The 14,637-nt window shown below is 42.0% G+C and overlaps 2 protein-coding genes across 2 annotated transcripts; one reads left to right on the forward strand and one right to left on the reverse strand.

Moving 5' to 3' along the window:
- Positions 1–972: 972 nt before the first annotated feature.
- LOC141022950 (uncharacterized) lies at positions 973–1,735 on the reverse strand. The gene is made up of 2 exons (XM_073499242.1): positions 1,169–1,735; positions 973–1,074 (listed from the first exon to the last, which is right to left on the reverse strand). Exons 1-2 carry the CDS (start codon positions 1,733–1,735, stop codon positions 973–975), a joined length of 669 nt encoding a protein of 222 aa, XP_073355343.1.
- Positions 1,736–9,264: 7,529 nt separating this feature from the next.
- LOC141022951 (uncharacterized) lies at positions 9,265–9,786 on the forward strand. Its single transcript, XM_073499243.1, has one exon. The coding sequence runs from the start codon at positions 9,265–9,267 to the stop codon at positions 9,784–9,786; it is 522 nt and encodes a 173-aa protein (XP_073355344.1).
- The last annotated feature ends 4,851 nt before the right edge of the window (positions 9,787–14,637 follow it).

Below are 14,637 nucleotides of genomic sequence, written 5' to 3' on the forward strand. Positions count from 1 at the left end.
CGACCGTGCCTTTGAATAACATCGTAGACGTGCCTCTCCGAGCAAACGTGTCAGAGGAAGCATTTGCAAACGACAGACACAACTCTGATTCAACATAACATAGGACATGCCTCCACTAACTAGACAGACGTGACTTCACTAGCCAGACTAACTAGAAATATTACAGAACATACAACCATGACAGTGACTCATACTAACATAACGCAGTGCCTCTCCGAATTTAGTACCCAAAGGAAGGATAACGCCTCTGCCAAACATACGACAATGCATCCAATACCTTCACGGCCATGCCTTTCAAAATCAAAGTACCACCACAATAATTGGACCACAGAAACGCAACCGTCGCTAACACAATACTCCCACAGCAACTCTCACACTGGATTACCGTCCCCAAAACAGACAACATATATTGAAACAGACAACACAGTGAGAAAATCTGAAGAATCTTAAACACACCCAAACTCTGCATAAAAACATTTCAAAACACAACCACAACCGTATATTCGATATAAAAACAACCGTGCCAAACACAGTACGAACACAAAGTGAAAGTAACGCCCCTACCTGTCAATGTGACCATATTGAGAGAAGAACTGAAGCAGCTAGCAAACTAATAACACCAGAGCGTGCCTTGCCTAAAACAAAAAACAATGCATCCCTAAGCAGACGACTGTGCGCTGCCTAGATTCATGAAAGTGCACATCTGAGTGGTCCTCTTAATACATCTCATCTTATACCAACGCGTAGCAAAAAATCATAGAGGAAAATATTCTTGAAGGCACCCAATCAAGAAAAACATAATGGAACGAAAACAAACTTAAATTTCCAAACCAGTCAACTCCATCTGGTTCAAAATAAAACCACCACAATTACAAATTCATCAGTCGATGTAATATTACCCCATACAATAACTATCAAATAACCAATTCATCACACAATCCATCTTGCCAGCACTTCCACCTGGACTACTCCTCAGAAACGTCCTCGCCATCTGAGATCAGGAAGACAGCGACGATGCAGGATGTCCCTCATCGACAGAAACTGGCGGTATAGCTCATAGCTCACATACCCTTCCTAAAGGAAAAGCAAATGAAAACATGAATACATAAAAAAATGTACTATTCTTGCAACAAAGGTAGAAACTAACGAAAATGAAATCTTCACTTACAGTAGCTCCATATTTCAGGTGATCAAAGGTAAGTGGCTTCCAATCCCAGTTGTGACGAAGAAGTTCTGGAAAAGAGGACTCCATCCTGGAGTAAGATTCGTCAATGATGGCTCCTGCTAAGTCCTCCATGGAGTCCCTTTCTTCACCGCCTTTTATCATGAACTTCTCTTGGATGTCGACATGGTACCCTTCTGGAATTCTGATGAAATCTTGAAAAAGAGCATCTCTAATATTCCTGACGCCCACACTAGAGAAAGTTATACCTCTATTCCCAAGGAAATCCTTCAGGGCAGGGCACTCCATCCTGGCCTTGCAGAAGTGATAGACCAAAACATGATTTCGCATAGCCAGTTGCATGATGGCGACTTTTCTATGCCCATAACAATCCTTTCGTGTGAACTCCATGTCGAGACCAACAAACTTGTACTTCTCCTCGCGCAACCAGTCCTCGTACAAGGCAATGATCTCCTCCACCTTGCCAGGCTCGTTGGTGTACCACACGTCGAGCTTCATGTTACCATCGGCAACTATCGGATGGTACTTGGTGGTGTTCAAAAATTCGTCCATGGCAGCAAGCAGCAAGGTGCCAATGGAGACTCCTGAGACCCTGCGACAAGGTTGGGGAGTGGTGAGGACAGTGGGAACTGCCTGATGTTCTGCGGCTACAATACGACGTGGAGACCTCACAAACACGGCCAGTATTTAACCTTGGCGAGGGACGTTTGAGTTACCATACGCATTAACGTGTGAACTAGGAACAGCATATAGACGGTTGTGCTTCCGAAGCTCATGGAACCATGCACTTCCTAAAGTCACGGCTGTGCACAAATATTTGATGCCGCGGAGAAATCGAGGAGCCTCTAACTTTATTTTACGGTAACTGACACACTGAATAGTCACATCGAACAGCCACCACATCGGTCATCGATTCCTCCTTTGAACAAAGACCACCGACGGAAGAATCCAATGAAGCAAACGAACAGCCTGCCGTACACCTCAGATCTGAAGGCCAGAACTCATCCGTCCCTCATCTAGCTAGATTCACACCATATGTCCCTCGATAGTCAAGGCTGGTTTCACGTGCGGCACGGGTATGCAGGCACAAGACGCACATACATGTCTATTCCACAGGCACGGCCGTACGACTTTTCGAGATCTCGGTCGGTATCACCACAGGCACGTACAGATGCAGGCAGAAACTCACCGGAAACACGTGAATGTAGGCAATGAAGGCACGGAAACATAGCCTCTACAGGCACGTGGATCGGCTTCGCGAGGCACGTGGTCTTTTCCGTCTTGTTTTTCAGTCTCGACCTAAATCCTCTGGATGCAAAAAAGAGAGCTGGCAGAGGCACCGGTGAGAACACTCTGTTCGAGAGTCATGGCATGTACCACGTGAGATACATCAATACAAGAAGCGAATCAACGGGAGAAGTCAGAGAGCCACAATTTTAAAGTCTCTGGAGGCACGAGCGTGTAGAAGCACAGGCACGACGAGTCACAGCCACCGCATCCCCTCATGGACGGGTGTCTGGCACCACAGGCACGTAGAGTCACAGCCAGCGTGTCCCCTGAGACAGGCGAATGCAGGTACAGGAGGCACAGAACTACAGCGTATACAGGCACGGAATTGCGGCTTCTCGGCGCACAAGCACGGCTTTGGAAATGGTGTTCTCGAGGCACGGGTACAAATTGCCGTGTGACACCAGCACATAGAGACATCGCGTGTGTCACGTGAGGTACATGAATAGCGGAAAAGAAGCCATGCAAGTGAAGCCTCCACAGACACGGATGCTGGGCTTCTCGAGGCACGGTCCCGAAGAACACAAGACAGGAAACTGAAATGTTGCCTCGTACATTAGCAGACGTGTCACTCTTGTGGGAATGTGTAAAACACAACAATACAAACACAAACAAACGGCGCTGAATATAAGCCAAACAAAAAACACGCTTCTCCCAAACAATACATATGCGTCCCCTCACGGACAGGCGTCTGCACCAGAGGCACGTAGAGTCACAGCCAACATGACGCCTGAGACACGCAAATGCACGTACAGGAGACACGGAATTGAAGCGTATACAGTCACAGAATTGCGGCTTCTCGGAGTTCTCGAGGCACGGGTACAAACCAGCTGGATGCACAAAAGAGTGATGGCAGAGTCACGGTTGTGTAGTCTAAAGAGAAACTGCCGTGTGACACCAGCACATAGCGACATCACGTGTGTCACGTGAGGTACATGAATAGCGGAAAAGAAGCCATGGGAGTGAAGCCTCCACATACACGGATGCCGGGCTTCTAAAGGCATGGTCTCGAAGAACACAAAGACAGGGTACTGAAATGTTGCCTCATACGTTAGCAGACGTGCCTCTCTTGTTGGAACATGTAAAAGACAACAATACAAACACAAACAAATGGCACTGAATATAAGCCAAACACAAAGCGCGCTTCTCCCAAACAATACATATGCGCCACTTCAATAGGTTCCCTAAATGTACATGAACTCGCGCAAACGTCAACAATGAACTTGTAACATGAAGAAACATAAAAAAATATTCACATAACATGAGACAAGCCAAACACGATACTATGAAAATAAAAAACCAAAATCCCAAAACGGTACTCCATAGGATTGAACTAAAAGTACTCATTAATTATACAAAAAAAGAAATGAAAGTCTTCCAGGAGTCCATTCCGCTCAAAAACGTCCACACAAACGTCCACCGTGACCATTCTACTCAGCTGGAGTTCTGCTCGGAAACATCAACGGCGTCTGCGGTTAGGAAGACAACGAGGATGCATCATGTCCTTCATCGACAGAACTCGGCGATAGAGCTCGTAGCTGACATACCCATCCTAAAACAAAAAGCGGATGAGAATGAAGATATACGTAAAGAGGAAAAAGTACTATTATTGTTGCAGTAAAACAAAAATATAACGACAGAAAATCATAAAAAGCAAAATTTTCACTTACAATTGCCGCATTTTTCAGGTGTTCAAGGGAAAGCGGCTTCCATTCCCAGTAGTCATGCAGACCTTGTGGAAAAGACGACTTCATACTCAAGTAAGATTTGTTTATGACGGCTCCTGCCAAATCTGCCATGGAATCCCTTAGATTGCCTCCTTTGATCATGAGCTCCTCTTGAAGATCGATGTGACACTCTCTTGGGATTTTGAGGAAACTGTTTGCGAGAACATCCCTATCGTTCCTGACGTCGACACTAGCGAAAATTATACCTTTGTTCCGAAGGAAATCCTTTAGAGCAGCGCACTCCATCCTGGCCTTGCACAAGTGATAGACAAGAACATGCTTGCGCATCGCCATTTGCATGATGGCGACTTTTCTACTACGATCAAAATAATCCTCTCGTGTCTACTCCAGATCAAGACCAACAAACTTGTACCTGTCCTCACGCAGCCATTCCTCATAAAGAGAAAGAATCTCCTCCACCTTGTAGGGCTCGTTGGTGTACAACACCTCGAGCTTGGTATTACCATCGGCATCTATAAATAGACGCTCAGTAGTGTTCCTGAAGTCGTCCATGGAAAAGAGGGTGACACGACAATGGAGTTTGACTGTGCTTCTCATACGAGGCGAGGATGATGGGAGCTACCTGCACTTCTCTGGAGAGAATAAGGCGCGATAACCTCCTGGAATAGACCACTACTTAACCTTGGGGAGAGACGACTCAGTTACCATGCGCCCATTAAATTGCATCGGGAACGGTGTGAATGGACGGTTGTGCTTCTACAGCTTATGAAACCATGCACATCAAAAGTCACGGCTGCCACGTTGTAATCGAGGAGCCTCTAGATTAACTCTAGCACGGTATCTGGCACAATGAATACTAACAATAAATAGCCATCCCATCGGTCACCAGCACATCTTTTGACCGAGAGAACAATGAGCAGAGGCAAACAAGATGACCCTGTCGTACAAATACTACACGGGGAGTGAACCAAAGTAGAAGCACGGTTCGGCCAGCACAAAAGCCACACGCGTGCCTCCACTTTGCTTAAAGAAAAACCTCAGTGATATCAACGGACCTACATCTCTATGTCAGCGTACCACCGAAAATATTGCCAAAACAAAAGCACGTCCATGCTTCTGACATACAGATAACTGTGGGCTATCATACATATTCCCACCTGAACCCAACGTACATAAAAACAGTGGCTCCCTGGGTCAACGACTGCTTGAAAAAAAATTGCAATAACAGAGTCACGAACCGTGGCTCCATTCCAGATGCAAAAGTGCCTCTCATTAGGAACCATCATGCCTCCCGTCAATTTGCCTCCCCCGACGTATCGACCATGCCTCTCCTGCTACAACAACCGTGCATCTAATAACATCATCACCGTTCCTCTCCTAAAGACACACCCAACCATATCTGATTAAACATGTGATTGAAAAAATTAAAACACAGAAGCACGAGTATGCTTTTCAGCATGTATAATCGTGCCTCACAAAAAGTATGTGAGGTAGGATAGGCACGTAAAAGACTCCGCTGGGAGGCAGCACAGCTGGACAACTATAATGGGAGGCAGCTGGACGAGTCAAACATCTCGTGTCCCTATAACACCTCAGAATGCACGCACACCATCTACAACCAGCATTCATTCCATTTCGCAGAATAAAAAATAAAACAAGAAGCACTCATTACTACTCTTGCTCTCTCCCGTCTCCTTTATATTTCAATAAGCTCCGACTCCCTCAGCCACATCACAACTCATTTGCCTTCTCCGTCGCCTGCTTCGAGGGTTCGTGCTTCTTCTCTGTTGCCTGCTTCTAGGGTTCGTGCTTCTTCCCCGCACACAATCGATTAATTTCTAAGCCATGCTTCTCTCATAGATTGCTGGCCGTGGGTGCTTGCCCTAAGCTTCCCATCACAACCCATCTGCCTTATCCATCCGCCTACTTCTAGGGTTCGTGCTTCTTCCCGCACACAGTCTCATTTCAAACAAGTTATTGTAGAGTTTTTATTGGGTCTCTCGATTAACTTCTAAGCCGTGCTTCTCTCGTAGATTTGCTAGCCGTGTGTGCTTGCCCTAAGCTTCCCCTACCCCAATCTTCGTTCGTCAACCCTCGTTCTTCTTCTCTCCCGGGTACAAAGCATATGCGTAAGCAGCATGCTCATATCCGTATTTACGTTTTACGTTTAGGTTTTTCATTTGATAGTTATTGAAGCATCAGATCCGGTACAATGACTTCATTCTCTAAAGGAATATAAAAACCATTTGAAAATCTAAACAAGTGTTCTAAACTCTGTCATACTTCTTTTCTGGAAGGAGTAGATGGGAAGATTTCTGGTAAATTTGTAGTTGTTGTCTGCCTTTGTACGGATATTTTTAATATGGCTAACATAGTTGAAGCTAGTCGTTGTCTACCTTCAATGTTGAAGCTGTTTTTAAATTGTTATGATATTCTTGTTTTCTTAACATAGTTGTTCTGAATTATTTAGGTATGATTTGCCCTACCTGCCGCCAACCAGGAGGCCCTTGCGAACCACACCCTGAAGTTCTCCAGGAGTTTGAGGTTATTCTTGATGAAAATTGCTGGAGCCGCATGGTTAGTAAGCATCACTAACATATCAGTTGCTTACAACATAGTAGAAATCGTCAATGTTACTCATACCCCCTTGCACCTACACTAGGTTCCCATGCTATCACTTCTTCGCACCTGCCTTGTGTTTTCAGTTTCCATTAGTTTGCCTGCCTATGCCCTGATTAATATAGTCCATTAGTTTTGCCTGCCTATGCCTTGATTACTATAGTGCATCTTTTGTTCTAATTAAAATTAGTCAACATATGCCAAAAATCTGTATCCATTAATTTATAATACCATTATGTTGTTATCTGTAATTCTTATCAAAAATTCATATCCAATTTAAGAAAACTTTTAACATTAATAGTACGCGAGTTCAAATTTATACTTACAAGTTGTTATTTTTACTATTTTTTCCAGTATGTACCTTGTAATGTCAGAGCTTTTCTCGCTGAATACATTGACAAGAGGAAGAAAGAAGCAAGAAAATTGCGTAGAGAGCAGGTAGAGCCAGCCCTTCTTACACATGAAGGAAGGTCTTACAATGCTTTGTTTAAGCATAGGGCGAACTACACAAAGTTCTGCGGTGGTGAGTGGAACACCTTTGCGGATGATTATGAACTTCGTGCTGGAGACCGCATAGAATTTGAACTACCAGACGAGGGTCTCAATCTCGAAATACAAACATATCGGGATGACAAAAGGATGCTTCCATTACCCCATGTTGGTAGGTATTTAATATTACAAAATTATCTTCTTTCGTTGTATTTTTATATGCATGCATCAAACTAAATAATATTAACCTATGTTGCATAAAACTTTATCTAACTTTAAAATCTTGTTCTTTTTCTAGCTCTCGACGACCTTTCTTCTGACGATTTCGACCATGTTCACTGTTGTGTCTACTCTAAGGATATTGAGCTTACCTATGACCAGACACGATTCTTTCTACAACGCCTTTTCGGAGATACTTTCATCCATTGCCGTCCATTTGTCCATGTCTTGACTCCCACTAACACCAAAGACTGCGTCATGGTTGGTTACAACTGTCCTTGTTAAAATACCAAACATATTTTGCTCATATATAATATAAACAATATTGACGAAATCTTGCTTATATGTAAAATTATAAAGAACCTATTTATTCAAACCTAAAACAACAAAACTTTTGTTGTTCTCTTAATATGTTGTTTCATCTGTTTACACACAAACCTGAACATGCCAGGAATTATATTACTTTCAATTTGGAATTTCTTAATGTTTGCGCACTCACCGTATTCAGCCATTCTTTTATTTATTGTCCAAGTGGCAATTCAACGGTTTTAATTTCGATTTCTTCTAGAAAATTCCGAGGAGCATTGTCTCGACACTGAAGAGATGGGTGGACATGCCAACCAATGGCAGGGTGACCCTTGAAGCTCCTGATGAACCTACCCATGTCATCACTCCTTCGTCGTACTACATCTGCAAAAATGACGGCAGGATGGTAATAGAAAAGTCTTCTTTCAAAGACTTCATATCAGCTACATCCTTTGTTGAAAAGAACGTTGTTCTAATCACTTTCAAAGAGCGCCATGACCATTCTGTGTCCATCATCATTCAACGCATTCTGTAGATTCCATCGGAACCAACACCTAAAATGGAAGCAAACAGTATATCTCCTAGGATGTTCAGCGCTCATTTCAAAATGATGCCTCCCAGGAGCAAAACACTGGTTAAAATAAGTTTGCTAGTTAGGATGGTAGAGCAATGTAACTATTATGGACCATGTGCTTGCTTGAACTATCGGAATAATCTTTTGGAACTTATGTAGCTCTTACGGACCCTCTACTCGCTATTTCAACCATCGGAATGATCCTTTGCAACGAATGTTGTTTGAACTATCGGAATGATTCATTGGAAAAAAATGTAGTCCTAATCCTTTGAAAAGTTCACAATTCAAAAAACCAAAAAACAGAAAGAATCATTTTCAAAAATCAAACGAAACAAGAATCAGTTGTTGATCCAAAACCTGTAGCAATGCCATGTTATCAAACTTATTCAAACGATCTACTGAAACATATCTCAATTAAAAACCAAACAGGACTCCATTTTCAAGTGCAAACTATGTTTACTTCACCACCTTTTCATAAACACACGATTGTGCACCGAATAACATAACAACAGTGCCTCCCTGACCAAGGAAAGTTGTTAAACGAAAAAAACGTTTTCACAACAAAGGCACGACCATGCATCTGCTGAGTGTTCTACCATTCACACGACTACTTTCACAGCCAAGGATGCACTACGCACATATAGATCATGCAGCATCACGCAGCGAATTAAGAAAAATCAATGAACAAGATAAGTGAAAATCTTCAAAAAAACAGATAAAACAAACGTCTGTTTCCGAAAATCAACGACTGGAACCGCCGGATGACTACCAACTGCTCTTTGGCGGTTTCCTTTTGTGCACGACAAAGTAAAGATCCCTTTCACTTTTCCGACTCCGTTTGCATCCTCTTCCTCGAAAGTTTCTCGCCGGCCGCAGTTCACCACCGCACACCTCCAGCCATGGACGACGGGAAACTAACAACACTCACCGAGCACATCACTACCCACGGTACAACCGTGCTGGAGGTGGTGTACACCAACGGCCCAAGGACCGTGGAGTGGATCATCAAAAAGTACGAGGAATGGCTAAAGGAGGAGAAGAACAAGTTTGTCGGCCTCGACCTCAAGTACACACGTAAGAGCAGTTACATACGACAAGGGATCGCCGTCGTCCAACTTGCCATGCGCGAGCATGTCCTTGTATACCACTACTGCAGGTCCGAGCGCTCCCAGGCGTTAATTGACTTCCTGCAACGGAAAGCGGTAACTTTCACTAGCGTCGACACCAGGAACGACAAGACCATGCTTGCCCGTACATGGATCAAAATTCCAGACGAGCACCACGTCGACATCCAGAGGCTATTCCGCATCAAGGGTGGTGGAGAAAGGGACTCCATGGGCGACCTTGCAGCGGCCATCATTGACCCCTCATACAAGAACATGAAGAAATCATTCCCAAAGGAGAAGCACCAATTCTGGTAGTGGAAGCCTCTTTCCCCGATACACCTTGAGTACGCAGCAAAGGACGGGTATGTTAGCTATGAGTTGTACCGTAGAATACTAATCATCAAGAACGGGCTACATCACCTCCACCAACAACCAATGAAAGAAAGACTCCGCCCACGTAAGAACAAAGACGAGGAATTTTCCAGCGGCCGTAAGCGCCGGAAGGGAAACAGTGGTTGGTAAATTGCGAGAAAATGGATGTCTACATTAAACTAGTAGGATAGAGCTGTGATTGATTGATCTGCCGTGATCGAGGGATCGGGTGTGTGGCACTACTATTATGATAATTTGAATGAACCCATGTTGTAAATATGTTTGTTGTTGCTCAAAGATGTTGTCTGTATTGTATTACTATTTTACGTTTGAACTTTGAACACAGTGGTGTGCATGTCTAAATGCAATTAGTAAGTTATGTCCCAGTATTGAGCAAGCATATATTGTATCCATGATTATAGAACGAGAGATATGTGATACGTCTCCAACGTATCTATAATTTTTGATTGCTCCATGCTACTTTATCTACTGTTTTGGACTATATTGGGCTTTATTTTCCACTTTTATATTACTTTTGGGACTAACCTATTAACCGGACGCCCAGCCCAAAATTGTTGTTTTTTGCCTATTTCAGTGTTTCGAAGAAACGGAATATCAAACGGACTCCAAACGGAATGAAACCTTCGGGAACGTGATTTTCTCATCAGATAAGACCCAGGAGACTTGGACCCTCCGTCAAGAAAGCCACGAGGCGGTCACGAGGGTGGAGGGCGCCCCCCCCTAGGGTGTGCCCCCCTGCCTCGTGGGCCCCTCGGAGCTCCACCGACGTACTCCTTCCTCCTATATATACCTACGTACCCCCAAACGATCAGATACGGAGCCAAAAACCTAATTCCACCGCCGCAACTTTCTGTATCCACGAGATCCCATCTTGGGGCCTGTTTCGGAGCTCCGCCGGAAGGGGAATCCACCACGGAGGGCTTCTACATCAACACCATAGCCTCTCCGATGAAGTGTGAGTAGTTTACTTCAGACCTTCGGGTCCATAGCTAGTAGCTAGATGGCTTCTTCTCTCTTTTCGGATCTCAATACATGTTCTCCCCCTCTCTCGTGGAGATCTATTCGATGTAATCTTCTTTTTGCGGTGTGTTTGTTGAGACCGATGAATTGTGGGTTTATGATCAAGATTATCTATGAGCAATATTTGAATCTTCCCTGAATTCTTTTATGTATGATTGGTTATCTTTGCAAGTCTCTTCGAATTGTCAGTTTAGTTTGGCCAGCTAGATTGGTTTTTCTTGCAATGGGAGAAGTGCTTAGCTTTGGGTTCAATCTTGCGGTGTCCTTTCCCAGTGACAGAAGGGGCAGCAAGGCACATATTGTATTGTTGCCATCGAGGATAACAAGATGGGGTTTTTATCATATTGCATGAATCTATCCCTCTACATCATGTCATCTTGCTTAAGGCGTTACTCTGTTTTCTTGAACTTAGTACTCTAGATGCATGCTGTATAGCGGTCGATAAGTGGAGTAATAGTAGTAGATGCAGGCAGGAGTCGGTCTACTTGTCTCGGACGTGATGCCTATATACATGATCATACCTAGATATTCTCATAACTATGCTCAATTCTGTCGATTGCTCAACAGTAATTTGTTCACCCACCGTAGAATACTTATGCTCTTGAGAGAAGCCACTAGTGAAACCTATGGCCCCCGGGTCTATTCTCATCATATCAATCTTCCATCACTTTATTATTGCTTTGCTTTTACTTTACCTTTTTATTTTTACTTTGCATCTTTATATCAAAAATACCAAAAATATTATCGATCAGATCTCACTCCCGTAAGTGACCGTGAAGGGATTGACAACCCCTAATCGCGTTGGTTGCATTGAGCTATTGTTTTTGTGTAGGTACGAGGGACTTGCGCATGGCCTCCTACTAGATTGATACCTTGGTTCTCAAAAACTGAGGGAAATACTTACGCTACTCTGCTGCATTATCCTCTCCTCTTCGGGGAAATCCAACGCAAGCTCAAGAGGTAGCAAGAAGAATTTCTGGCGCCGTTGCCAGGGAGTCTACACAAAAGTCAAGATACCAAGTACCCATCACAATTCCCTATCTCCCGCATTACATTATTTGCCATTTGCCTCTTGTTTTCCTCTCCCCCACTTCACCCTTGACATTTTATTTGCCCTCTCTTTCCCAATCTCCTCCTCTCTTTTCCATTTGACTTTTTCCCGCTTGCCTTTGTTTGCTCGTGTGTTGGATTGCTTGTTTGTCGCGATGGCTCAAGATAATACCAAATTGTGTGACTTTACCAATACCAACAATAATGATTTCCTTAGCACTCCGATTTCTCCTCACCAATACTGAATCTTGTGAAATCAATACTGCTTTGTTGAATCTTGTTATGAAAGATCAATTCGCCGGCCTTCCTAGTGAAGATGCCGCTACTCATCTAAATAGCTCGTTGATTTATGTGATATGCAAAAGAAGAAAGATTTTGATAATGATATTGTTAAATTGAAGCTATTTCCTTTTTCGCTTAGAGATCGTGCTAAAGCTTGGTTTTCGTCTTTGCCTAAAAATAGTATTGATTCTTGGAACAAGTGCAAAGATGCTTTTATCTCTAAGTATTTTCCTCCCGCTAAGATCATCTCTCTTAGGAACGATATTATGAATTTTAAGCAACTTGATCATGAACATGTTGCACACGCTTGGGAGAGAATGAAATTAATGATACGTAATTGCCCTACTCATGGTTTAAATTTGTGGATGATTATACAAAAAATTTATGCCGGATTGAATTTTGCTTCTAGAAATCTTTTAGATTCGGCCGCGGGAGGCACTTTTATGGAAATCACTTTAGGAGATGCTACTAAACTCCTAGATAATATTATGGTTAATTATTCTCAATGGCACACCGAAAGATCTACTAATAAAAAAGTGCATGCGATAGAAGAAATTAATGTTTTGAGTGGAAAGATGGATGAACTTATGAAATTATTTGCTACTAAGAGTGTTTCTTCTGATCCTAATGATATGCCTTTATCTACTTTGATTGAGAATAATAATGAATCTATGGATGTGAATTTTGTTGGTAGGAATAATTTTGGTAACAACGCGTATAGAGGGAATTTTAATCCTAGGCCTTATCCTAGTAATCCTTCTAATAATTATGGAAATTCCTACAACAATTCTTATGGAAATTTTAATAAGATGCCCTCTGAATTTGAGACTAGTGTTAAAGAATTTATGAATTCACAAAAGAATTTCAATGCTTTGCTTGAAGAAAAATTGCTTAAAGTTGATGAATTGGCTAGGAACGTTGATAGAATTTCTCTTGATGTTGATTCTTTAAAGCTTAGATCTATTCATCCTAAGCATGATATCAATGAGTCGCTCAAAGCCATGAGAATTTCCATTGATGAGTGCAAGGAAAGAACCGCTAGGATGCGTGCTATGAAAGATGCCTTTATTAAAGCGTGTTCTTCCAATTCCTATGAAAATCAAGACGAAGATCTAAAAGTTATTGATGTGTCCCCTATCAAATCTTTGTTTTGTAACATGAATCTTGATGAAACTGAATATGATCTACCTTTACCTAGAAGGCCTTCTAAGAATTTGGAGTTTTTAGATCTTGATGATGAAATTGATAAAAGTGGGATTGAAAAGAATGAAACCCTAGATGTTGCTAAACCCACTATTTTGGATCTCAAGGAATTTAATTATGAAAGTTGTTCTTTAATTGATTGTATTTCCTTGTTGCAATCCGTGCTAAATTCTCCTCATGCTTATAGTCAAAATAAAGCTTTCACTAAACATATCGTTGATGCCTTGATGCAATCTTATGAAGAAAAACTTGAGTTGGAGGTTTCTATCCCTAGAAAACTTTATGATGAGTGGGAACCAACTATTAAAATAAAGATTAAGGATCATGAATTTTATGCCTTATGTGATTTGGGTGCTAGTGTTTCCACTATTCCCAAAACTTTGTGTGATTTGCTAGGTTTCCGTGATTTTGATGATTGCTCTCTAAATTTGCACCTTGCGGATTCCACTATTAAGAAACCTATGGGAAGAATTAATGATGTTCTTATTGTTGCAAATAGGAATTATGTGCCCGTAGATTTTATCGTTCTTGATATAGATTGCAATCCTTCATGTCCTATTATTCTTGGTAGACCTTTCCTTAGAACGATTGGTGCAATTATTGATATGAAGGAAGGGAATATTAGATTCCAATTTCCATTAAAGAAGGGTATGGAACACTTCCCTAGGAAGAAAATAAAATTACCATATGAATCTATCATGAGAGCTACTTATGGATTGCCGACCAAAGATGGCAATACCTAGATCTATCCTTGCTTTTATGCCTAGCTAGGGGCGTTAAACAATAGCGCTTGTTGGGAGGCAACCCAATTTTATTTTTAGTTTTTGTTTTTGTTTCTATTTATGAATAAATAATCCACCTACTTTCTGTTTAGATGTGGTTTTATCTTTTAATTAGTGTTTGTGCCAAGTTAAACCTATAGGATCTTCTTGGATGATAGTTATTTGATCTTGCTGTAATTTCCAGAAACTTTCTGTTCATGAAAACAATTATTAAAAATCATCATAACGTGATAAAATACTGATTCCAATTGCTGCTGATCAATAAACAAATTGCCTAGGTCTTCCTATTTTTTCTGAATTTTTGGAGTTCCAGAAGTTTGCGTTAGTTACAGATTGCTACAGACTGTTCTGTTTTTGACAGATTCTGTTTATCGTGTGTAGTTTGCTTATTTTGATGAACCTATGGCTAGTAAAATAATTTATGAACCATAGAGAA

This window comes from Aegilops tauschii, chromosome 5, assembly GCF_002575655.3.
Source record: "Aegilops tauschii subsp. strangulata cultivar AL8/78 chromosome 5, Aet v6.0, whole genome shotgun sequence".
Lineage (NCBI taxonomy): Eukaryota > Viridiplantae > Streptophyta > Magnoliopsida > Poales > Poaceae > Aegilops > Aegilops tauschii.